The following is a 27,869-nucleotide window of genomic DNA, read 5'->3' as shown; positions in this document are numbered from 1 at the left end:
TGCAAGCAAAGAGATCTGTCGTGTCTGGCCAGTGTTTTGTTTTTTTTCTGGAATAAGAAATCATTAAAATTTGTTACGAAAGTCATTTTTATTCTGCAGCAGACAAATGTTTTTCCGTCCAGATGGACAGAGGAGACTGAAAGGATTTTGGAAATGCTCAAGAGGAACAAAGTGGGGTTGGACTCGCCCGAATAAACCAGTCAAATAATCCTCATTGCAACCAACCTGTAGAGAGAACAGAGCTGAGACTCTACTGCGACACCTCATCAGGATGCAAAGCGTGGATCTTTGACACCGATCGTCCACGTGATCAAATCTGAAAGCAAAAGTTTTCACACTTTTTCACTCAAATGGGACTTTTTTTCAGTGCAGGCTGACTGAGAATGAGAGACAAACACAAGGAAAACTCAGACAAGGTTGTTATTCGATCAGCAAAAAACATCTCAGCCTGTATTCATCAGGGCGGGTAACACAAACTTTTTACACAAATATACAAATGTAAGACATTAAAACGTTTTCTCTTAAATATCAAATTAGATCCTTTATACTGTAAAACACATAAAAGGTACACTGGTTGCATAGAGAAGTAGTGATGAGCAGTTCAGAGGAGGAGACTGAACAGGAGCAGAACATAACCAGAGCATCGTAAGAGAGCAGCGGAGCAGAGGCGAGCGTGGCTCAGCAAATACGAATCAGCATTTACTTTGTACTCTGAGGCTCAGTGATAAAAGGAAACCTGTGACACGCTCGCACATCTCACCCACATCTGTGAAGTGTTAATAAAAGCAAAATCAGACAAATTCAACTGTGTGTCAGCAGCGACCGCATGACGGCGAGTGTCAGAGCATCCTGCTGGGAGACGGTTAGCTTCAGATTAGAGGGAAATCTCAATTTACTTTAAATGTGCTGCAATTAAAATATCCAGTGAATTTTAAGTAGAATCTCACCACTTAAATTTAAATTGAACCATCTGTTGAATGAAAATTAAGGAACAATTTACTCTGAGTGCCAACGATTTGTGATAGGACAAAGGTTTTTTTGTGGTTTTGGTGTTTTTTCAAGCACTGCTCTGTCTAGTTTGGATATTTTCATCACGATAAAGCAGAAAACTCAACATCAGGCACATCTGAGTGGAAAAAACTGGAAGATCAGGCCGTTTGTTTCCCTCAAATCAAAAGATTACTCCTCAACTCGAGCTGCAGCTTCGTCATGTGCTCCTTCGAAGGAACACGATTCTGTTACCTGAAGTCTCCTTTCAGTTTTTAGTGAAGTTCTCTGGTTTCTTTTCTCTTTAACATGTTAGTTTTGAGATGGAAACTGAAATTCTGACTTCCTCTGATGCTCGGGACAGTACGGAGGGAGGCTCTCCTCGCCTCCTCGTGTTGCTTTAAACTTGTTTTAGATAGACTGTTTTAATAGAGCTGCAAGAGGAGACTTTTGAAAACCTGTGCTGCATTCATGTAAACTCTGACATCTGAGATTTGAAATTTGCCGTCATGCAACAACTTTTAAAAGCAAAAACTTTCTAAGGTCCTTTTTCACATCACCCATGTTTGACGTCTCCACCACGCTGCTAATGAACGCTCTGCTTCGACTGTTGATTGGTGGACGTTCGGCTGATATTTAGTGCCTCTGATCAAACCAGATATAAGAGCTACGTCACCAGGTGGCTCCCAAACTGCACTACGTGTACTTAGAGAGCGAAAAGATGTTAAAATCAGCAACAGTCAGGAAGTGAGTGTTGTTTTTCAGGCACTCAGTTATTATAAAATGTAAAAACCTCTCATCTGAATCTCAGTCTGTTAATCAAAAATATGGGATTTTGTTGATTTAGTATAAACATCTGTCTAACAAACACAGGGAAAAGTATGAAAACACAAGCTTTGATTTTTAACCACTCACACATACACAACACAAGGGATCAGCGATACTCCTCGTCATACACAAAGACGCCTAATAACCTCATAAACCTTTAAAGGGAAAAAAATCTACATCCTCTCACGTTATTAAATATAAACAACCTTTTCAAAAAAATAATCTCTGTGCCGAGTGTCCATTGTGTTGATAAAAGCTTCTCTGTGTGCTAAATGGAGACTTGTCCTGTCACACCCGGGTGATAATATCTTGCGTGTGCTTGGTTTACTGATCAACATGTGGTAAATTCACTTGAAAGGTAAAAATCAAGTGCTTTTTCTTTTTACATTTCATTTTTCAAAACGATCTGAAATGCGTCCAGTCTGTCAGTCCACTCTTTCAAATGAGTTCCTGCAGTCCGGGGCTAAAAGTCCCCCTCTCCTGTCCCAGTCCACCACATCCTCCTTGTCACTCCTCCATTTGTGTGTGTGTGTGTGTGTGGATTTACATGTGTGTTAACATGGGGCAGGCGTCTGTCCCGATCTGTCGTTCCTCCTCTTCCTCCAGGCTGCTGGAGCAGTCCATCGCCTCTCCACTGTCTCTCTCACTGATGGGGACCATCGGAGACCAGCTCTCCCCGAACTCCTCGTCCTCGTTCCCCTCCTTAATCCCGTCTTCTCCGTCCTCCTCCCCTCCTCTCTGCCTGCAGTAAGGTGGGATCTCAACCACGACGTATTTCTTCGCCCAGCCGCACAGCGCCGCCTTCTGTCGGACGTCGTTTCCCATCTGGCCTGCGTCAGACCTGGAGTTACCTGAGAGAAGAGAAAAGAGGGAAACCAGGAGAGTTTTATCTATATTTGTTATTTTATGTTACTGTGAATTACAAGTCCTGTCCGTACTCCCCTCAACAGATCAAATATATCAGAAACGTGACAGCTCACCTGGCAGCGTTGTGGAGAGCTGGCTGGAGTTACAGGTGACAGAACCGTTGTTATTGGAGCTAACAGCAGCGGCGGGGTGGAAGACCTGTGAGCGGGGCAGCTGGGGGGACACTGGTAACGAGCGGCACTGTCTTCCTGGCAGCTGCTGCCAGTAGTAAGACGCCTCCTGTGGGGGTCCTCCATTAGCAGGCGGCTGGTTGCTGAAGACACTCCCGGGAGGAGAACGGAGGTCGAACACCAGCGAGAAGACGGACTTGCTGGGCACGTCGTAAAACTTGATCTTGCCCCCGCACAGGTCTTCTCGGGCGGTGAACGGGTTGATCTTGCGGGATTTGGTGGCTCGGTGAGCGTTGGGGGGGTTGTAGTAAGGGTCCTGCACGTTCACTTTTCTCCCTGGTTTGCAGGAGAAGATGTCTGATTGGCTGCGGCTGAGCCAGATGTTTCGTCGGGGGCGGGGAGATTTCGGAGGAATTTTATCACCCTGGAAACCGTGAGGGTTCAGCCGCTTGAAGCCCTGGATCTTCTCACCTTGAGCGAGGAGACAGGTTCGATGGTAAAATAGAGAAACTTATGTAACCACTAGGTGGCAGTACAGGCTAAATCCTGCACAGAGTACGCAGCCATGAGCTCATTGAATCCCTGTACCTCAAATGTTTCCAACAGCTCTGAATGAGATTTGTTTTACACAGAAATATCCTCTGAAGAGTGGCTGGGTCTTAATATTTTCATAACCTTAAATCAGTGCAGAAGGAACAAAAAACATTAGGATGAAAGGAAGAATGTGAGGCTGAGAGAACATGAAGTCTCAGTTAGCAGTGACAGATCACATTAAGAAAGAGACTTTTCATCTAAGAACATAAATTGTTCTTTGACTAGTTCACAAAAATCAGTTATTGCCAAAGATGATACGTACAAACACATGAGCTGACCAAGAAAACGTCCTCTCAAATGTCAATTCAGTGAGATTGAATGCATCTTATTTTAGGCCAGGAAATACCTGAAGCAATTACTCATCTCGCTCTTGAGGACCAAAAAAGCTTTTCTCCAAAAATATTTGGCTAAAACGTTGTTATGCAACAGAAGTATTTCCTACTATGAGGATGATCCTGGTTTTCAGGAAATGCTGATGTTATCAGGTAAACAGAGAGACGGAGCTGGAGGAGGGGACGGAGACTCATGATGTACCGCAGAACTGTCAGATCCAGGTCATGTTTTCCACACAATAACAGCTACATAAGAGATGTTTTTTATGTCAACAGACCCAGACTGTGTTTTAGAAATCTTGTTAGCTTCATCTAGATTTACAGCACAACACCAGATGTCAGAAACCGCCTTAGTCACTCGTATAAATCACTCCTCCATCCTGTGACATCATGCGTTTGTGCTTTTCTTCTTCATGCGCCGTAGTCCTGACTGAGGAAGAGGAGCCGCTCGGCTTGTCTAAACAAAAACATTACCGCCTCCTCACTCCACGATGGGCAGACACGCAGGCGGCTGTACACTGGACCAAATTAGAAGTGAAACCTGGGCTTGCATGGATTGAGTATCTCAAAATAGGAATGCTGATCTGAGACCAGTTTTCCCCCCAAGTCAAAGTGAAGTTTATATTATTGGCAACCGAGGACTCTGCAGTCTGGTTCTCTGAGGTGTGACTGGGAGACTTTGACCATGAAAAGCTCACTGAGGTGGACAGAACAGGGGATACAGACAGTAAGGTACGTCTGCTGCCTTGCTTGGATTACAGTTTTCCCCTTACAGGCACCTTCTTGTAAACAGAAAGAGGTGACTTATATTGACTGTAACACTAAAGCTGAAATGACAGATCACAGATTCTGTGCAGTGCTGTTACCTTTGGCTATGGTCTTCTTGTCGTTGTCCCCACTGAGTTGGACACACTCTTGCTCCATCTCTTCTACTTTAAGACGGGCGAGAATCTCCTCGAGGTGCCTGACGATGTCTGGGAAGGATGGACGGAGTTTAGGGTCCATCTGGGGGGGAGGGGAAAAATGGAGACACGGAGAAGGATGAGATTTATATACAGTAACATGGTGCAGCAGCAGGGACAGACTGCAGTCATCAGATGATCATCAGGGAAAAGGAAAACATACACCAACAGGAAAATATTATCAAAAAACATCTCTATTAAAAATATTTCAAACTGGAAGAAAAACCGGGGACTGAAGTTGAAGAAGGAAGGGGGAAGGAAAAGGAAGGGATGAGAGGAGGCAGATGGGCGGCGTGGAAGAGGGAAAAGGTGAACGAGGGAGAAGGATGAACAAGACGAAACAAGATGCCAGAAGGAAACTGTAAACTGACTCTAAAGAAAACAGGGTGCTGAGGAAGAAGACTTGGATGGAGGAGAAGGATGATAAAAATGAGACAGGGATGAGAGGGGATGGAGGGAACTACTATTGGATCAATCAGCAGGGTGCTCCAAAATCTTTAATGCCCTCATCCTCCGAGGTCTGTAATTATGACAGAAAAAAAAAGACAAGTCCAGTCCAGTGATTATGATCGGAGCAAAACTAAACTGTCAAAAAAATCATGAGAAAGCACATTTGATTCATTTTGACTGACTGATATTTCACCTCACTTCAATTCAACAACAAACCAGAGTTTGAATATTGAGAGAAGCCGAGTCTGCCGAGGAACTGATCCAGCTTTGAGTGAACAGAAGACCCCCGGAGAGCGAGCCAAAGCAGATTATTCACAAAATCAGATTACCCCTCTATTTCTGAACAAGGGAGTAATAGTTACTTAAGAAATTAAACATAAAACAGCGGAAACCAAGACAAGCCATCTCTCACAGAGAGAAAGGTTTGTCGGAAACGCCTCACTGCGACAGATGCACTTCAACATCCGCTCACTTCAGCAGATACGTAGCTGCTGCTCTTCCAGCTCTATTACAAAAAATCTTAATTGACACAGACCGAGACACTGATTGGACAGATCAGTGTCTCGGTGGTGGACTCACATTGCAGCAGTTGAAAGCCAGCTGGAGGAAGTCGGGCGGACAGTCTCCAACCATGTGCTGGAACGTGTGATAGTCCAGGCCGAAGTTCTGGCCAGGAAGAGGAGAGAAGACGCAGAGACAAAGAGATTTAGATGCATGACAGTTAAACGGGAAATTAGTATTTAATACTCTAAAAGTGGAATAAGGACAGAGACGGCTTCATCAGATGTTTGACATCCTGCAGCTCTTCTGCCAAAAGCAGCTTCATGTCAGACTAATCCCTCTGACATGGTCCTGCTGACTGCCAAGTCTGCGAGCGAGTTTGTCTCAATCAGTGCACTGAATGTTAAAGGACAGAGGCTGCGTGATAGAAACGAGGTCTCTGCGGGTTTCAAAAGGGTGAATCTTATATTTTTACAAGGTTTTTTATTCAAATTTCAGACAAACCTACCCTCGCCTGCATAAAAAGCAGCATCCTGCTGTGTCTGTGTTTTCGAACTGACCTCAATCAGTATTACAATGATGCTAATTTTTTTTTTTTTTGTTGGTTGGTTTTTGCTGTTGTTCAGCTGCACTGAAAAAGAGGCTGATCAAGAGCGAAAAATGGACGGCATTCAATTAGTCTCAAAACTGGCAAACATAAAAAAAGATGCGTGCAAGTGATGCGAGTGCACAGAATAGTAGTTGGATACTGGATTACTGTATTTTTGAGGCCAATATTCAAAAGTTGAGGATTTTTTTTGTACATTAACTGATGCTTGTTGTTTAAAATAAACATATAAATATTTCCGATAAGGGTCCCTTTAATTTAGTTATTGTACATACCAATATATATATATATATGTCATAAGCTGTAGCTGCTCAATAATATTAGCCAATGATTAATGTTTAGTTAAAGAAAAATCAACACCACTCCCCATTCTTTGAGAATGTAAAAAAAAACAGACTCGTTTTGAGGACTGAGTCACGGGATTGTTAGATGGTATCAGCAGGGCGTGAATCACACAGATCAACCTGTGCACAAAGCAAACAGGCAGGTGGAGCGTCACAGGGCGGAAAAGAGGTGAGAAGTAGATGAGCAGTCACCTCTGTGCGGGGGAGGAAGTCCGGATCGGCCTGGACCCTCGCAATGATCTCACACAGGATTATGCCATAGGAGAATACGTCGGCCTGCAAACACATACAGACATGCAAACACTGAAACACACCTCTCTGAATTCTGCATTTTTACAGTAATTCCACGATGGATAGAAACTGTGCGTCTTCATCCCAACTTATTTTCCCGTGTATCATCAGTGTTTTGCTTTGATCTGATGTCGTCTGGTTTGAGTTTATTTTGCACACCATCTCAGCTGATACTCTCACCGGGTGTTCACTGCTGCAGGTGCAGAGGTCAAAGGTCAAAGTTGGTGACTTTACCTTCTCATTGTAGAGTTCATCTCTCAGCACCTCTGGGGCCATCCAGAAAGGAGAGCCGACCACTGAAAGCTTCTCTCGTTCAGCACTACACACACACACACACACACACACACACACACACACACACACACGTTTGATAATCATGTCAATGATCCACTATAATAAGGAAGTCATCTGTGTTGTATAATTTAGCACAAGCGTCAGAGGCTTTGATGACTCCTGAACTCTGTGTTCCTGGTTGAATAGTGCAATAAAATCATTTAGGCAAAGCAGACTCAAAGTCAATTTCTGTGTAAATATGTCAAGATGAAGAAAAGTTAGTTTGACACAAAACCTGACCTGACCCTGGTCGTGTTGTGTGTAAATGAATGTCGGAGAAGAGCAGTTTTTTATTACCTGCTGTAGTACATTTGTGATGAGGTGTTAGCATTTGAGTGCAATTGTGGGAACGTGTGAAGTAATTCCTTCAGTCTGTAAAGTTAATATGAACGACGTGCCAGATAAAAGAAGCTGACACAGAGCACGCAAGCATGTAAAACTAAAAGAAAAGTACCCTCTAGCACTGCGTGTAGTTAACACATAATTGCAGCTTTAAGTTGTACCAGGCAGAAACTGACTACTGTCTTACCTTACAATCAGTTTTTGCAGTTAGTCCGTAAAATGAACCTCGCTCTCTAATCCTTTAAATTCAGCAGCTCTCAGCCTGCTTGGAATTAGGTTGGGTGGGGTCGGCCCACACCTTCTCACTTTGTACATAGGTGTGGCAACATTGTACATTATTCATACATGTTTACATGCACATGCACACAGTGGAAATCCCTCTCCTTCATCGTACGACTGCGGCACTGAAAACCCCTGTGCTGATAGTATTCTCCTGTTATCAACACACTAAAATAAAGAATGAAAACTATACAGCCTGCCGTTAACGTCAGCTCAGGACACGTGGGTTAATAAATATCCCTGCGCCTGGTGTGAGGAGGAGGAGGAGGAGGAGGAGGAAAGCACTTAAGAGAGTTACAAATAGCTGTGACAAGAAAAAAAGAAAGGAACAAAAAACACTGCCGTGGAGAGCAAACATGAACCAACTGATGATCACATGCTGGAAAAAACATCTTCTGATCAGACGTTTTCTCTCTTCAAGGCTTTTTGCTGTAACACTACATATCTTTGCAAGTGTCAACTGAGCAACCATGAGGCCTTCAGAGCCGAGTACAATACTTTGGTTTTTGCAGCTACAAAAAAGGTTTTGCTAATGAAGCCGGATAAAGTTTTAAAGCTGCACTAATCCATCTTTGGCCCCTAGGGGGCAGATAAAACCTCAAAACAAGCCAGGAACCACCACATCACTGGATTATGAAGCTATTATTGCTAACAAGCAACTGGCTAGTTAACATCAAGAAAACACAGAACAACACAAGCATTTAACTGGGGTTATGTTTCACCCCCCAAAAATTAAGTCCAATGTTCACTCTTCTTTTAGCTCTGGTTAATTAGTTACTAATAACGATGTAGGACTGGGTGTATTTATGCAGAGCAGTGATCAGTGGAGAACTCCTTACGGATTGGTGGGGATCTTTTCTGCCAGGCCAAAGTCTCCCACCACCGCCGTGTAGCCGTTGTCGTCACATTTGATCAGGCAGTTCTGTGAATACAGAAAAACATTACCATTGTTGTCACACAAGTTTGATTGAGGAAGTTTTGACACTGACGGTGAAGGATTTAAGAAAAAAAAGATTTTGCGACAGCTTAGCCTCCACTTCCTGATTGAACTTTAGCCTTCGAGGTAATTTTACTGTATATTCTCATTCTCTGTGTAACAGAAAAAGGGAAGTAACAAGACATTTCATTATGCACTGCTACGAAATTTGGGCTCTTCCTCTTCAACCCAAAAGGAACTATTTGTATATCTGCTGCTGCAATTTGTTCCAATGGTCATTAATATCACCCTGCAGTTCACAAAAGAGTGTGTGCACCGCTGACATTTGCACAACAACCCTGTGCAACATGACGGTTGACAATCTGACATTTGGTAGCCACAGAGCTGAATGCTGAGTGCTCCATATACTCACAATATATTTATACATATCATTCTTATCATAACCTCCGATACATGAGTCCATGAGCACTCTCACTTTCCTTCCTAAATGGTGTGTTCGCATGCCGTACGCTGCTTCAGTGTACATTAGTGTACAGTACATATTCATGTGTTAAGTACCTTTTGTTTGCATGTCTTACACTGTCACCTTGCCCTTTAGCCCTTGTTCTATGTAAACAAGTCATTGCTTTATTGCTGTAAATTTATTGGTCATGACTAATGACACTCTACAAGAGTACTGTATATTATCTAAAACACAGGATAAAGTTACAGTTGGAAGGGGGGAGTGCTTGGAAAAAGTACAGCAAGTATAGCATTAACTAAAATCTAAGAAAAGAGAGAAAGCTGCTTTGTCCATTGAGTTTTATGACTGAGATATGTGTCATAAGAAAATGGACTTTGTACTAATTTGAGGACCTATAACCTGCGAGGCTATGACTTCACTGAAACGTCTCTGTGCACTGTTTTTGTTCTTCTACAGATGAACAACTACAAGCGTCGACAGGCGATGAATACGGGTCTACAGCAGAGTGCATGCTGTCCCTGTTCCCTGCCAGTTCCATGTCAACATGGCCCTGGCTCAAGTTGGAAAACTAGAAGCTGCCTGGTACAGATTATCACATCTGACCATGACACTGTGTTCTTTACAGAGAGGTTAACAGGTCGAGCGGTAAAAAAGAGCAGATAAGTGTGTCAAGACACCAAACATCTTTAGCATTTGGATCATCTAAGAAAAACCGTATGAACAGACTAAAGGCTGTGCCATACATGGGTCTCTAAACCAAAAATACTGCATAAAACATTAAATATCTAACAAAGATTAAAAAGAAATAAAAACTGACTTGAGATGCTACTTTGTAGTACTGGGGCCACAAGAAATACTGCAGTTCGATCTGTAGACTGTTCTTTCTCCACTTAATGACTCAGTAAGTCCATCTAGCTCACCTTGGAGGTGAGGTCCCGGTGGAATATGCCTTTTGAGTGCAAGTAGGCCAGACCGCCGGCGATCTCACAGGCCAGTTTCACCCTCGTGGGCCAACTCAGGTGTTTGTTGCTGTCTAGAAGCTGCTCCAGGTTTCCACCATTGATGTACTGGAGAAAGACAAAGCAAGACACACCAACAAATAAGAAGGGAAAATGTACAAACTTTGACACACAAGGAAAAGAACTCAAACTATTCAGTTTTTAATTGTAATGATAATAATAAAATATAATAACAAATAGGTGCTCGGCCATAAAACAGATCCAAGAAAGTGTTTAAAATGTAAATTCTTCTAACAAAAATGGATGAAATACGGGCTCATCAATCATTAGTTGATTAGTGACATTAAGTATCCTTCAGCTAAGAACTGCATTGCTGTGCTATGAATAGCAAAATGTTCCTGCTAGGCTGCATATGAGATGTCAAACAACTTTTCACAGGAATCAAATGTGTGATGTCTTAACTCAGTTGGTGTGAATATTGCAATCATAGCAACACAACACTTTCTGCTGCCAGTGAGAGAAACAACAGACTGGTTAGCTGGCTTGACAATGCACTGGTTAACTGCATTAACTACATTACACAAACCAACTGCCTATCCAGCTGCCTGGTGGATGACTGACTTGTGGGGTGTCTGGGTTACAGACAGCCTGGGGCCTCGCTGGTGCATCGACCAACTGGCTGAACAAAATCTGGCTGGCAGCCTGTTCGACTGGCAGACACGACTGCTGGTTTCCTACGTGCACAAATGGGGACCACGACCACGGTGCCGGCCAGGCAAATCAGCTCAGTGGGTTTAGAAGTATCCGGGGTCCTTGACTCTGCCTGTCAGCTTTGATCCAGAAGAACTTGTCTGACCTTGCAGCTTGCATGCAAACACACAGACACGCTAATCCCATGTCACGTATCATGAGCAACGGTGGTTAACTAGACAGAACTGAGATGAGATCAAGAGATGGTCTGGTTTAGCTGCGGTTATTAGTTTGGCTGACAGGCGCAGAATTAGGACATAGGGGGCTGCTAATGAGGGGAGGTGGGCTCTTCTTCTTCCTGCAAATGAATAAACCAGACCTGTGGCAAGATTAATTCTGATTTTATCATATTTTTACAATAGATGTAAAGATGTAACCTGACCAAGTCAATCAACTCGATGAGCTGCTGTAAAAAGAGAGAGATAAGATAAAAAGCATGCCCAGGCACTTTCTCTAATATGATCACATCCTGCAACATTTAAGCTTATGACTGAAGCTTATGGTTTCAGCCTGGTGCTCTATTTAAATGAATGGATCCCATTTAGTGAAACATTCATTAAAAATATACCACCATACATGAATTATCTTCATGTGCATCGCATATTTTTCCCATTTTAGATCCTAATCAGACAGTTTAGATAGAAACATTTGCTATTTGGCACAATGATTTATTTTGATTATTTTGAAAGGCCTAAAAGCTCTCAGGACTCACAAAATAAAAGATAAAACAAAGCTGTGACGCCCTCCCAAAAGTCTTATACTATCAAATGTTCTGAAATACACACACACACACACACACACACACACACACCCCAATTCAAGACACCAGAGGATTACAGTATTTGTCCAACAAATTCCTCAGTAGCCACAGAGTTCAACATCTGTTGTCTGCCTGGTCGAGGTTTTGGGGGGAGAAACAGGGGAAAACACTGGAGACAAGTAAAACAAGTAAAGACTGATACAACTTCCTTATATTATCTCGTTCAAAGATCTAGACAGCATCCAATTTATTCTCTGACTGACAGAATAAGCAGCAAATGCAAAGTGTGCCTGGACCAAATGCAAATCACATGGTTTAGCGGAAGAGAGCACCTGCTGTGTCAGCGAAAAGTAACTTCATATTCGAACAAGCCTCTTATTTAGACATGGTATTTTCCCCTGGAATGTTCCTTATCCTATTTGTGGATTTACTCATATTCCACGGTAATTCCTCGACATAGCCCATGCTTGAGCCATATATGTGCCTCACACCATGATCACATATACCATAGAGTGCTAAGGAAATGAGAAACACTAGGTTGGTTTTAACTGTTGTGGAAATTGCTTGTTTACACTGTGTTTCGGGTTAAAAACCCTGGAAAGACTCGGACAAAAGAGACCTTGTTTCCTGCTGGGAGCGGCTTCAAACAGCAGTATAATCCAGCCATGGGTCGTGGTTTACCGTTAACCCAGATTATGATTGCAGAACCATTTCATATAAGGTGCAGAGACCAAACAAAGCTTGATGCTCTAGATCAGGGGTCATCGGCCATATTTATCCAAGGACGCTGTGGAGGCGGACTTTCAAAAAAGGATAATCATTGTAAATATTTTCCCTTTCTTACAAATTAATGTTATTTCATTAGCCTTTATCAGTGTGAACAGACTCCTAAAAACATGTAAAATCCATAATGATAACTAGATATTTTACTAGAAAATGCCTTCAGACCTCGGCCACGGAGGCAGTCAGTGCTCAGTACGAAACCCACATTTCTGAACTACCAATGAATGAGTTCTTGTCACAACAAGAAACTTTCCAACAAAATACTCAGTTGGAGACTCAATACAACAGCTGGCCAACGAAAATAAGCAGAAGTGACACCTCTCGTGTTTAATAGACAATCTTTGTGATTCTCCAACAGTCCGGGGTTGGACAATGATCCAATTCTGTATAACAGGTGGACTATGAAACATGGACTTTTTGGCTCTGTTACAAGGAGTTGGAAAGTTAATCTACGATCACTATCAGTGCTGACTGGGCCTCTTCCACTGGTGAGCAACATTAGATGTGCACTTCTTCTGAATTCATTAATAATCTGCGGGCCGGATGGAAAGCTTTGGCGTGCTCTCGATCGATGGTCCCCAAAGTGGGTGCTGCAAAATTGATCATATCATGGATCATTTCCTGTGTGTTTTAATGACGTTTCACCACATTGAAAATGTTTTTTTGTGATGTTTTCAAACACACTAAAAGAAAAAAGCAATGAAAATCAAAATCACAGTACTAGAAACTCTGTTTGTTAAGCAGCTGTTTGGGTAAGAAGCCCTCAACACAGTCTGACAGGACAGAATATGAGTCAAACGACCAAACTGAAATTAGATCCAACACTATTTGGCTGATGGACCAACAGACAGGTTACAGGTGCTTGTGGAAGACCGTTATCATCACTGTCTATTGGTATTGCATGTTCACTAAGATGACAATAAACTTCCTTTGAATGGGTGCCACGGTCTAAAAAACACTGAGAAGATTATTGCTCTAGATTATTCTTGACATCTCTCAGAATCTTCAAAGGTTATTTTTTGCATTTATCCCAATACCTTTTATCATTCCCGAATATATACTACTGTATATTCTACATGTCAAGTACATCTTTTCAAGAAGAAGAGCAAAGCATGCAAACTTTTCCTGTTCTTGATGCTAACATGACTCACAAAAAGCTACAGATCCAGACTCACTTTCAGGAGCAAAGTCCAGTTTTGTTTGCCTACTTACATTTTGCATTTGTGTGTGAGGGACAGTGAGTTTCTTGAGGTAGCTTGGGGCCATGCAGTAACTTAATCCTCCATTTCCTCTGAGCATGGCCTCATAGTGGGGGTCAGGTAACAAAACAGCATGAGCTGCTGCTTCCAGGGTCTGAGCATTCAGTCTGGTCCTGACACGACAGGATGTGTTTACTCTGCAGCAGGAATACACGACCTACCGCAGTGTGCGTGCGCGTATATGCATATGTGTGTCTGACAATGCATGGACTCACTTTGCAATGACAGTATAAGAAGAAGCACGGTGTCTGTGTGTGTGCGTGAATTTGGTATCTTAAGATGTGTGATGTCTTACGCAACAGCAGAAAGTTGGTGTTTGTCTTGTTTGTCAATGCTACAATAAGCACATTCACTGTGCGATGCAACAGTGTAATCAAGTACATATGGGTGTGTGTGCCTGGGAGCATCTTTGAACAATGTATGCTTTCTTCAGAGAGGGATGAATTGTGTGTTTTGTACTATTTGTCCACATTTACATATACAACCCCGACTGGAAAGAAGTTGGGACGCTGTTTAAAAAATAAATAAAAGCAGAATGAAATCATCTGCAAATGAACTGTGTTTACTGACTGTTTCACAAAATGTTCTTGAGTCCATGTATGAATCTCCTTCATTCCATCATGTGTTCACAAAGTGGTGAACCTCGCTCCACCCTCACTTGTGAATCACTAAGTCTTTCCAGGATGCCCCTTTCATACCCAATCATGACACTATCACCTGTTACCAATGAGCCTGTTTACCTGTGGAATGTTCCAAACAGGTGTTTTTGGAGCATTCCACATCTTTCACAGTCTTTAGCTGCTCCTGTCCCAACTTGTTTGAAACATGTTGCTGCATCAAATTCAGAACAAGCAAATATTTACAAAAACCAATGGAGCTGATGAGGGAAAACACTAAATATATTGTCTTTGTTTTTAGATCTTAAGCTAAAGGTTTAACTGTTTAAGTTAAAAAGATACCAATCACATTTTTCCAGAACCCTGAAGTGACATCTTCATATTGCTTTTTTCTTCTGACCAAAAGTCCAAAACGAAGCATGAAGGAGAACTTCTCACATTTGATAAGCTGCAACCAGCAGGTATGAACGAGCATGGTATGAAAATCTAATGATATCCAGCTTATGGTTCTGAATAAACTGAAGAATATTTGCAGACTTCGGTGTGTTTTTCAGACTAGTGATTTTCAGTTTTACATGTGGTCCTGAGAAGTTGTATTAAGCAGAAGTTACAAAAAATCTTGACAGAAGCTCATTACAGCCACACAAAAGCTGCACAAACACCCTCTTTCACAGTCTAAGTGTGTCTGCTTCAAATTGGGTCAGTGTGTTTTAGAGCAAAAATAAATAAATAAATAAATAAAAAATAAAAAAATCTAAGGGTAGAAGGAGCCATTAACAACAACAACAACCCCACATTAATTAGGTTTCAGGTTATATTTACTCTTTGAACCTCGCATGTCTCTTCTAGGCCTGACCTTCAGTACAACTAGTTAAACATATCAACTGCTGATCAAGCATTTTCTCTGACAAATTAATGATTATCACAAACACAAATTCATCTGTCCCTCTCTCTCACACACACACACACACACACAAATACACACAGGTTAAAAATAGGCTTTGTGCACCACAGAAAATATTGCTCACTGTAACCCTAATGGTGTCCTAACATTAAGCATCTCTGGAGGATTTTATTAGCTGCCTGTATCAAATTCTCCCTCCCTCTTTCTCTCTCCCTCTCCCTCTTACACAAATACACAGCCTAAGTACTATGTATGCGTGAGAACATTCAGTTCTCCTGCTTTCCACAATTACAGACTAGGGCATTTCTGTGCTGCGCTCATGGATGACGTGATGTTCACCTGTCGGAAATGGTACAAACATATACAAACACGTGGGTGTATCAGCGCTCACATTCACATGCAGGCACAAGACGTACTAAAACATAGGCACCCCAGTGCACTACCTTTCATTAGGAGAGGCACTTTGATCTCACATATCACTGGTTTGTACACAAGCTTCAATGTGAAACGGTGTGTTTGTTTGTGTTTTCCTACCTCTGTCAGAGCGTGGAGCTGGCCCTCGTGGACACACACTCCCTTGAACCTGCAAAACCACAAAAGAGATGCAAGATGAAGTTTTCATTATGTCATGATTTAATCATGGAGATAACGTGGCATTTGTTAGAATTTGAGAGTACTGAGGCTGATACACAGATTTAATGACTTATCTTCACAATCTAAAGAAAAGTTGGGAGAAAACCCAGTACAGACTACGTTTAGTTTCTCTTAGTTCAACTACCTGCTCTACGGGGCCTTATCACTTAAAACAACAGGGAAATATCGAAAACAAAACACTTGGTTGACCTCCTGTGAGTAAACGGAGAAAGCAGGAAGAATAGTTACGAAAAGATGAAGAATCCAGCGAACAAGACCAGACAAGTGATTACTGCGAGGCTGTCTGCTAACAGGAGGATAATAACAGCTCACTTCCTTCACCTGCATTCCATCCATTTCTCCCCCTACCTATCAATTTCTACCATCTTAAACAGAAACTGGATCCTCCAAATGGTTTTTTCACTTCTGCATGTGTTTCCATCTCCAAGAGATCGATTTTTCAGCAGCGGACAAAAAGTGCCTTGTTTTAGCTTGAGGACAATGCTTTTTATTTGTTTGTTCATTTTTCATGGGTTTTTAAGAATCGTCATGAGCCCATAGGTTGGAAAATATCCTTAACACATGAAGGACCATGCAACCCTTCAGCTAAAGTAAAACAATGTGTGTGTGCAAAACAACATATAAACCAACTTTGTTCACAAGCAGCGCTGAAGACCTCATAAAGCTGAAGGCAATGAAAAGGTCAACTTTGTGGGTCCTTCTTGGATTTTAGCGAACAATGACCCCCTCAGTGTCTGCTTGTTAACACAAAGAGACACTCACACAATCGACTAGGCATGCTCAACAAAGATGGCATTGTAAAAGATGCTTTGCATGTGTGTGTAAGGACACACATGCAGACATTATGCATGTATGTGCATGTTCATAAACACACTCTCCCACTCAGGAGCCTGGAGAAGAATGTGAACTTCATAAAAAGTGTTTTTAGACAAAATAATGAACAACAACTATTATTGGGAATCACAATTTAAATGGAATTGCACAGAATTGAATTCTATTTGCAATGAAGTTTTATTTTGTCCACTGACTTGTCCTTTTTACGTCATAAAATGCAAGGCAAGGCATGTTTAATTGTAAGGCAACTTTAAAAAACAGAGGCAGTAACTTTTTGAAGTGAAGAAGTGCATTACAACAAGATTTAAAAATCTTGGATCTTGGATGGTTCTGGCACTTCATGGTTTGTGCTCGTGGAATGATTTAACTTTAGTTTTTAGTGCAGCTGCTTCTGTTGTTTCACAAATCAGTCCACCACAGACACCAGTGAAACCATCGATGTCATCGGACATGTCAACAGTGTGGTCCTTGAACGTGCTTCAAACTGCATCAAGTAAAACAGACTGCAGGGCAGCCTGACTGTCCTAATCGTTTCCCTATCCTGGTGAGTGGTCACGTTATCACTGATTGGATAGATCCGCGCCTTCTACATGATCAATAAGGACATAAAATGCAGTAGAGAAATGGTATCAAGGTGGAAAAGCCAATCAGCTGTCTACAATGCATGAAGTCCCACCTCCACGTTATTCTGACTGGTCAGCTCACAAAAACAGTTCATATTGTAGCTGATGATTTTTGCTTAAGTCAAAGTGGCACAGAGGCAGGTGTAAGGGGTTCACACAGTATCATGCGCTGCACAGTTTGTCTGACCAATCGCTAGCCAGAATCTCTAAAAAAAAATTAACCTGATTGTTCATAGCCTTGTCCTGTTCCCTTGTGACAGAAAGGGTCCTCCTCGCTTTTTGCCTCTAGGCAGCTGCTGCAGCTCTAACAGGAGCTGGCAGTTTAGAAAATCCATTGCTAATAGGCTCTGAGTTTGACACAGTTTCTAGCCAACCCCAAAGGAAACAGGTCACAACCACAGCTTCATGAGCAAGTGAGAGAGGAGAGACATAGCAACAGAGGCAGACAGTAACATCATATATCTCTAATAAGGAAGTGGCAGGTGTTAGAAGAAATGACTAATATAATGTATGACGTCATTTGTGGGGAAATATGGGGATTTACTCTATTTATTATTAGCAGTTACTGTGTGACCTAAAATCTTAAGACTTAAAATAAGCCTACAGTGAATCTCTGAAAGTGAGCCCATTCTAAGTTATTACTGGCATCTTATTGTTGAATCTGTTATAATGAACTGACACATAACAGGCCTTTTGGATTAGACCTTTAAACAAGCTGACAGGAAACTACCAGTTATCAGTTTCTCACTGACTAATCATGTTTTACAAAGCAGCTGATGTTAAGTTATCATGCAATAATCAAACAGAGCAACAAAGTGAAGAAAATCATGTTGTTTTGGCTTTTAAATTGACTTTGGAACATTATTTATCATAGAAAAAGCTCTGCTCAAGAATTCACTGAAAGTAGCACATCGATCCACAACACCAGCTGAAAATTTTTAGTAACCCCCTCAGGATACAGTAAGTTCGTCACTTATTCAGGCACCAACCTGAGTATGCTTGGATGGGAAAGCCGGTTCATTAGTTGGACCTCTCTCAACATGTTAGCTCTGTTGCTGCTGAGCTTGTTCATCTTCAGAGCCATAACTTGGTCTGAAGCTCGATGACGTACCTGGAAAACAGTCAAATGATGCCACATTTCAACATGGTGCAAATCCAGTCATGTGCAACTAAACAAAGGCTAAATCCTAAATCAGTGTCTGCTATATTAACTATATTCTGGTGGCTGAAAAAAAAGGGACTGTAAAACACTTTAAATTAACACATATTTTTTATCAAAACTCAGCTTGGGTCAATGTGGGTGAGCCTTTAACAGCTTGAAACACTGCTCTTCTGTAGTGGATAAAAAAAAAACAATATCTGGCTTACGCAGCAAGAAAACAGAGGAAGCAGAAAAGGAAGGCAGCACATAAAAGAGAACTGAAATGAGGTCAGTCACTGCTGACCAGCCATGACAAAGTGTCCATCCAGAGCTGCACAATCAATTTTGTATTATTGTGCATTGGGATTTTAGTTTCCATCTAATTGTTAGATCACAGTGGCATCACCATCCATCCATCCATCCATCCACGGTTGGCTGGAGCCGATGTCAGCGTGCCTTGGGTGGAAGGCAAGTGTAGACAGGTCACGGCATGAAGGCAACACTGAAGCCTGCTGAAGTTAACAGTACACGTGTGGCTACAACGAGGCATGTAAAACAGGCTTGGTCTCTCAAATCTTTAGAGTTACAACATTAATGAAACATAAAAATAATGGCAGTGTTTTCTAAAAGAGGGCAATGTTAGATGTAAACATTACCTGGTTCTGTGAACAGAGGGTGGCGTTTTGGTAATGGGTTTCAAAAGTCAGCCTTAAATGACAAAGCATTTAAAAGCACATCCTTCTAGACAAAGAACATGTAGTGTGGTGTGTTCAGGGGGGAATTTAAAATCAGAGAGTCCATTTCACAGTGAGTGAAAAAGCCTCTGAAAGAGCACTAAACACATTTAATCTCTCTACTGAAGCAAGTACAAGTGGGTTTTTAAATTAATGCTGGTTACCATTAAAGGCACAGCTTTAATAAGACCAATATTAACAGTAACCCTGCTGCATGTGTATCCGTTGCACGTATCTCTTCACAGCCTTTGAAATAGCAAGGTGACCTGAAGTCATCTCACCACAGGTTTCAGAAATGCCACAACGCAGAACATTAATTACCAAGAAGTGAGTTCTGCTGAACATACGCATGCAAATAGGAAACATCATCCTGCAAACCACACAAGGTAGCACGTGAAATGACAGAGCTGCTGCAGACACATCTATATACCTACCCTTGCTAACACATTTCCTGACAGCAGAGACATAATTAAACCATGATGCAGGGTTTGATCTTGTAGTTTTAAAATTGATACCCCTGCGTATAGGTAGACAGCCTTCAGCAACAAAGAGCCTATTCAAACATTATCAAGAGCTCCAGCAAAGGAATAGAGTACATAAAATCATTCGGAAGCATCGTACATGCATGCAAAACATAGCTTCATACTGGCACATTATAAATCAACACCTTGACTATCTAAACCACACCAGACATTGGACATTAAATGAGAGGCGTCAATGGTGCTAATGTGCACTTGTGATTCGCTTAGCTGTGAAGAACAAAAATGATAATATATGATTTGATAAATTATGTATCACTTGACAAAAAGGGTAGAACGTAATTTGATAGCCCACAGTTTTCGTGCAAACAGCTCTCTCAAACGAAAGTAATCCAGGCTAGAAAAATCCTAAGAACTGGTGCCACATTACAGGAGGAAAGGGAATAGACAAATGGGCAAAGTCTATAGAGATTATACAGAAACATTAACAATTGAAGTCAATGGACAAAACTGTGTACTGCAATTTCAGTATGTGGAGACATGTGCATGAAGTGCAAGGTTATCAGAACTATGTAGAAAGTAGAAAAAGCGTAACAGATCATGGATTTTGACTCAGATTATGAGAGTTTTCTCTGTCTGTCTGTCTCATACATAGAAGCACAAAAATCGCTCTGTTCAAGTTCAAAGGAAGGGGCCTGGCCATACGAGACGACAGTCTTCACCGCAGGACAGCAGAAACAACAGATGGCCACTCCTCTGACGGCCTCCTCCCCCACATCCGTCTATCCTCCCCCGACCCCCCATTCCTCACTCTTCACATCCCCCCATCTGCATTTATTCCTGATCCCCCTCTTTCTCCTCCTCGCTGTGGCCTCCAACAAACCATCATTCTCTAATCCAGATCTTCCCCAGCAGTAAGCCCCAGGTTCTTCTCTCTCTTGCCTGTCTTCTCTACGGTCTTGCATACTCACCTCTCTGATGTCTCCTACTTTCACCACAGCATATTTTTGGAAACATACCTTCAGTGTCCTTGTCCTCTAAACCTTTTATCCCATTTTATCTCCTCCCTTAAACTCAAGCTCTAGACAACCTCTAAATCACTTTCCACAGCTCCTCTTCATCTCCTCTGCACCCCTTATCTGACCCCCATTCCCATATACTCCATAAACTCCTAAAACTGCCTTTCAGCCCCCTATTTTTCATCCCCTTCAACAGTCTTGCCAGCCCAGCTCTCCACCATCAAAAGCTGTTTCCCCGCTGGTTCCTCCTCCTTTTACCCTCAACCTCTACAACCATTAATTTCACCGCCTTTTTGTTCCTATCTCTATCTGTCATTCCCCTGGACTATCAGCTTTACATGATTCTGCTCCACTTTCTTTTCTCTCTCTATGCATTCCTCTCCCTTGCAGAAAAAAAGTATTAACACATATTTCCATATTTATTAGAGCCGAGCTTGACTTAAATGGTCACGATATGTACTTAAGTGGTACATCCTAGATTTAGATGAAGAAAGAAAAAGACAGACAGGGTCAAAGCTGCTTATCTACAGTTTTTCCCCTCACTTCTGACTTCAATTAATTAATACTGACTAAGAGCCATTACAGAGGCATGATCCAACTATTAGCCTCCTTCTTAATCAATAGCGCTGCGTAGTCCACATGCAGGTTCAAGCAGACCAACATTAACATCAGCAAACGCAACTTAATTTAGACCAGATATGCTCGACTTAAAGCCTGCCTCACAATCTTTCCTTCCTAACAATAAATGGTTTGATTCATTGCTTGGTATAGTTTGATGAAGTGTTTTGTATAATGTGCATCTGACAGTGTTTACAATGGCCTATAGAATAAATGATTTATAGCCTCATAATGTTCTATGTAATATCTATGGAGAGAGGAGAATGTCACTGGCATGGCAGAAAGTCGAGGGCAGTATTTAGACAGCTACTTTTCACCTCAGTTCCAACAAAATACAGAAGTTGAAATGCAATTTTGATATAGTAAAGTGATGAATCCAAAGCGATCATTCTCGTCTCACTCGCTGATATATGCTGTAAATGTGGATGTCATTAATTGAAACTGCTGGCTGTTTATTTGTAGTGTTCTGTGCTTGTTCATTTTCAGCACTGTGCGTTATGAATAAGCTCTAGTGTTTACATCGCCCACAATTGGGTGTTTTTGACAGCTGGCATACCCAGAGCACAATGGGCTCGATAGATAAACCACATTGTATGGGCTTAACATGGCTGATTACAATCAATTAACATATGACAAAAATATCAAATATCACCAACAGCTGTCAACAGCTTCATCTTCATTCAGCCCACCAAGCTGTAGACTGACGCAGGGACATAAGGGACACTGAATTTCAAATCAAATCACTTAAAAACACAGATGAGCAGTTGAGGACTTATCGTTGTGTATTCCAATCAATTCCAATACACACAGAGTGAAAAGAAAAATGAACACTCCATGATAAAGCAATCTGACACACAACTGAGCCTGTCTTAGTGTTATTCAAAACCTTCGAGGCCATTACTTTAATTAATCAGATTATTCCCCTGCATGTACACATAAAAGACCACAACACCTCCCCCATGCTTGTTAACTCTATCCTGTGTGTTAAGCCTTTCCATGACAAGGTCAGTTTTACATGTACACAGCTGTGACACTCATGAACAAAAAGCCATTGATAAGTTCAAAGAAAACATGTTTCCTCTAAGCAGCAGCAAAACAACTTCAAATGAAATGCTATCAGTCTATCAAGGCTGTGGTTATTTACTTCACATAAGAGTAACTCAGCTCATTTCCTAGATGACTACTCCTTTCACACTGCTTCTCTAAACCAATCTGAGCCATGCCAAAAATTCACACAGTCACAGTAGCCTTGTTAATACACCCATCATGAAGAGATAAGGAAATTAAAATTTCTCTGCTGATGGTTGTTCACTTCGCAAAGACCACTAACTAACTAATAACGCCAATTGTGCTTGTGTGACTCCCATTCACATGCCTGGAGGGGGAGGGAACAAAGTAACAGGGTTAACGGCCCCGTGGTGAAGTGATGTCTTTGAAGCGACTGCAGTATAACGTGACCTAAAAATGTCCAGAGAAGACCAGTACGTAGATCAGCCTTTGATCCACCAAGCATACAAGACCAAACCAAATGGAAAATTACTTCGGATTTTACAGTATCATCATATGCCACGTGGGCCATGCACAGTAAGTTCCCCTTTATTGCGATGATATTCTAATCTTTATTATTGCACAAAGGCAATAGCATGACTGTTGTCACATACCAGGGGAAAAGAAATCAATTCTGAGGTCAAATGATGTGTGTGTGTGTGATCTGAGAGACTGTGACCTATCATAAACCATCCTGGATGGATGGATGAACAAAACAAATGGATGAAAAGGGGCAGAAGACAAAGTCAAGCAAGGAAGGAGAAACTCAAAGACAGACAGGAAGCGCAGAGAACAGGAGAGAAAAAATGTAATCAGTGATTTTGACCCACCTTGAAGACATCAGAGAAGAATCCAGATCCGATCCATTCACAGGTGAAGTCATCAAGGCGTGTTAGACAGGAGAAGGCACTGATGAGGGCTCTGTAGGATGATGGCCACACCCTGCCCACCTGGAGAAGACAGGAGCAGACTGGTATCAACAGGTTAAGATGAAGTCTTAATGTGATGGGCATGCTGCAGGGCCGATGCTACAACTTGCTTATTTTCTGAAGAAAAATGAGATAGAGGTAGATGTTGCCTTTAAGTGGGGCTGAGACTCGGTGACTGGATATTCTCAGACCTGACAGAAGAAAGAAGTGCACACTGCAGCCTCCAGGCAACCATGTAAACCCCTCAACCCCCAAAATCTTCCAAAAACATGAATTCCAGTGTGGATCTATACTAAAGCAGAAAATCTAAACTCAATCGATCAACAGTATTGGCGATGCTCATTCATGCTGTAGGTTCGGCACAAAATCTTGATAAAATCTTTCAATGCGACAACTGATTAATAATTTCTTTGTGTAGTATGCATGGCTGACGACTGGAAATAATACAAATATCAACACTTTCTGAGCTCATCATGCGTGCTCTGCATATGCGAAATGCATCCTACGCATCAAAATGAAAAGCAATGACTGACCTGTGAAGGCGGGTTCATGCCCATCTCGCTGACCCCTATCCCTCCAACACCATCTCTGTCCTCATCAGGACGTGTAGGAAACCCAGCAATGGAGTTGCGTTTATTCCGGTCCATGGTGATGTAAAAGATGGTGATACCAGTGAGGGTAATATGAGCCTTTTTCTGTAATGTATCCACATGACAAGGGGACTAGATCGTTTTAATGGCTTCCACGGCAGCACAGGATTTACTCAGCTTGTGTCCTGGGAGAAAACACGTCACACAGAGACTTGACTTTAAAATTGTGTTAAGGAGTCCAGTTCCTCACTGCTTGTAACTGGGGAGTCCACCAGGATGACCAGGTTTTCACATGTTTGATGGATGTATAGTGAGCCCATGGAGACCTAGAGAGAGCAAACAATGAACAAAGGGTCATTTCTGTGGTTTCATATTAAGAGTATTACAGCAGTGGGGTTTATTCAAAGACTCCTAGTTAAGTATCAAAAAATTTACCTTTTGTGACCTATTGTCACAGAAAAGAACAGAGTTGACATTTACCATATTACAATCACATTCACCTACACTCTAGAAAAAACCTATCATGCTATTCTTTCCTGAAGAGTTTGGCTATTTAATAGCACCAGCTGTAGTTGTAGACTGTGCCTGGTCTTACGACGGATGAGACAAGCCAGTATTGCTCAACAGGCCCAAATGTAATGGCTGTAATAGGGGCCGATTGTCCAATTATGGGAGATTAGCCAAGGAATAGCTCAGGTCCTGGACCTTTCTGCCATCCAAAACAAAATCAGCAGGGTACAAAGGGTAACAGGAAAGGAAATCTGTGGCTAAAGGTCTTTTTTACACTAGTAAACAATGTGGCTTTCATATCTAACTTTGAAGAAGTTATTCCACTTCCACTTATACTTATTCCAGAGAGAGATCTCTTCAGCTGATAAGACATGTTGAGTCTGGTTATGAATATTTTTTCCAATACTTTGAAAGAAAAGTGGAGGAACACTATATTGAAAAACACATTCCTTTTCACTGAGACAGGAGAAAAAAATATCCTTGGAGCTATTTTTCTCTTGAAAGACATTCAAAGGAGTATGTTTTGCGCTCAGTAATCACACCTTACTATTGAGCTTCTTAAGCACAACTGTCGAATGAGATAATGAAGGAACCAGCCTTTAATTAAGATTAAGAATAAATGAAGCGAATTGACCATTTAAAAAGAATCAAAAAGCTCTGAGGATCCTGGTAGGCAGGTGACCAACAGGTAGCAAGGACAACAACAAACAACCTTCGTGGCCGTTCGAGTAGAGATTTCTGAGTTAATGAGGGGCACAAAGCATCATGAAGTGCCTATTGCTGCCCACGCACTTTGCCATACAAAGCAATGTTTAACTATTCCTTTAAATTCTTGTGTCCCGTATTTATCTAATGCATATCATAAAATGAGTAACAGAGGTCACACTATCACTCTTTATACTACAAAGCCTGGCATTGTGGACTTTGACATTTCTGTTCTCACACTCAGCACTAACACACTGCAGTCATCGGTGTCAGGTGGAATCAGAGATATAGTGGTCTAATATAATATAGTTTAGTGAAAATGGATTCTAGTAAATGGGGAGGAACAGTGGCATCAAGTTCAAGGAACGCTGATTTAACCAACGTACATCAAACCAAAGCAGAAACACAAAAGTCAATCTTGGGCTAAGAGGTCTCATAAGATCAGATCCTAAAAACAGCACTGAGATGCCACAGCCAGATTCTGCCTTGGTCCGTTAGCATTACATCACAGACACTGGACTCCTGGAGAGATACTGTAGACCTACTGGACGTTTTCTGACATCATTCTCTGTCCCAGCCACATCCTTAAAAGGCTTTTCATCCTCCTCTTTCTTTTCTCTCTCCAATGACACCTCATTTTCTGCCTTGTTGAAATGGTACGGCAGAAATAAAAGTGTGCCAAGAAAAATGCAAGCCACAAGTACCAGGCTGAGGCTTTCTTTTCACATTTCAGTAGCTTTTCCATCTGAGAGCGTAACAGAGACACACATTTCATCTACGTCATATGCAAGCGGACGAGAATAGGTCAGCAAGTAAGATATAAATTCACCCTTGATTCAAAACAGCTCGCAGCAGAGTGTCCACACACCCACACCCGTGGTCAAATCAGCCCATATTGACTAAACACAAACCTCCCACACTTGCTTGAATTTCAGTCATGAAGATGATGCAAACAAATAAAAACACTGAATTTGTGTTAGTTTACAAGATACTTTGGGGGGTAAAAATTAACATTCCTTCAGCATGATTTTCCCAGTCTAAAGCAGTACTGACCACCACGAGGACTTTACACCCACTTCTGCTGTAAACATTAAAAACACACATCATCTAGCATCACCCCATCAACAAACAGCTCAACTACAGAGAAGACATCCCTAGCCACATACTACAAAGCAACTTTATACCATTAAAATATACATTATACCATGATGACCCTCAGTGGACGATGCTGCTGGAAATCCTTTTGATGCAAGCAATAGTTTATAGTGGCCACAATAGTTCATTACTATATTTGTTTCCAAACTACTCCCTGTTGCCTACATATCCAAAGAGCCTGCATTTAAAACACCACAGTAAAGGGACTATGCATGGAAAAGGGTGGAATTTTAAAAGCCGGCCTTTTTTTTTGGTCTGTAAAATGTGGCCTGTTGCTACTCCAAAACAGATGGGACATCTCCAAAGCAGCCTCGGGCCACATGTTTTAACAGTAGCTGGGGGCCTGAACACTCTCCAGCTGTGTCCTGGTGGATTACAGACTAATAGAAAATGCCAGCAATAAATCAAAACTTAAGTGATGTTATAATGATAGGTTGCAGCGAGGCTTAGAGTGTCTCTGAAGGACAAGAGGTATTAAATGGGTGTGTGCGAATGTGTGTGAGAGACAGTTGTTTGTTCATAGAGAAAGACTGTGTCTATGTATACCTGCATGACAAAAGAAGACAATTTCACTACATCAATTGATCTTTCCTGTAAACTGTTACTAAAGTACACTCAAAGTAATTGTCTGCGCTTTAGTCACTTGCTGGCCTTGAGATAATAGAGAGTTCACTAAAAGAGCAATCTGTGTCAAGTATTTGAGCAAGGTCACATGCAACAAAAGTGAATAGAAGCCTCTTATCTGACTACAATCTACTGAGGTAAACTGCCATGATATGTGAGCCGCTGCATACCTGTCATTCTTCAAAGGTTTAAAGTAATGAATAAGTCCATGGGGCAGGAACCGTTAAAAAAAAAAAAAAACCTGTCCATTATCTGGTTACCATAGAAAGCTAATGAGTCAGTGCTGCCAAAATAGTTTGATGCGGTAAGTCATATAAAGCAGAGGCGTTTAGGCGAATCAATAGCTTGATCAACGTAATGGTAAAATGTTACTGGATGTCAAGCAGAAAATGTAAACAAACCAAAGCAGCCACAGTCAGTATCAAGCGTTTAACGTTACTCCTTGTTAAAGTTGAGCTGACTTACCTGTTTTTATTTCACAGAGATATTTGCAAGAGCAGTTCAAGCCGGGTTCCATTTCATGCCCTTCCTCCCGGGTAACGTTAGCGTTTTATCGACAACAAATCAACCGCGAAACGGCAAAGTTGGTAACGCTGCTAGCTTAGTGACTAGCTGACTGGCTAGTTTGTCAACAAAACTCAAGCCAAGCAAAGAGCTAAGATTCACCAGCACACACACACAACAGGAAGTTTTGTGTCGCGACGGTTTAAAAGTCCAAACCTGACTTGTCAAAGCGGACTAGAAGTCTGTTTCTGTGGTTCTTATCTCCACAGGAGAGTAAAGTACGACGATTTTTGTACCGCCCGGGATAATATTTCAGACGATTGATGCTGTTTGACAGCTCCGTAGCCTCTGCTCTCACCCGAGAACTCCCACAGACCCCGCCCA

At 41.7% G+C, this 27,869-nt stretch overlaps 1 protein-coding gene across 1 annotated transcript; it reads right to left on the bottom strand.

Annotated features, from left to right (window-relative positions):
* Window positions 1–90: 90 nt before the first annotated feature.
* tesk2 (testis associated actin remodelling kinase 2) lies at window positions 91–27,862 on the bottom strand. Its single transcript, XM_076745713.1, has 13 exons — window positions 27,447–27,862; window positions 23,931–24,313; window positions 23,299–23,418; window positions 18,420–18,541; window positions 15,854–15,902; window positions 10,208–10,354; window positions 8,727–8,809; window positions 7,168–7,252; window positions 6,835–6,918; window positions 5,770–5,856; window positions 4,645–4,783; window positions 2,796–3,323; window positions 91–2,666 (listed from the first exon to the last, which is right to left on the bottom strand). The coding sequence occupies exons 2-13, from the start codon at window positions 24,042–24,044 to the stop codon at window positions 2,359–2,361; spliced, it is 1,866 nt and encodes a 621-aa protein (XP_076601828.1). The 5' UTR covers window positions 24,045–24,313; window positions 27,447–27,862; the 3' UTR covers window positions 91–2,358.
* Between the last annotated feature and the right edge of the window lie 7 nt (window positions 27,863–27,869).

The sequence above is a fragment of the Chaetodon auriga genome, chromosome 12 (genome assembly GCF_051107435.1).
Source record: "Chaetodon auriga isolate fChaAug3 chromosome 12, fChaAug3.hap1, whole genome shotgun sequence".
NCBI lineage: Eukaryota > Metazoa > Chordata > Actinopteri > Chaetodontiformes > Chaetodontidae > Chaetodon > Chaetodon auriga.
The sequence above is the reverse complement of the archived record's forward strand: the minus strand, read 5'-3'. Positions and strand labels throughout refer to the sequence as shown.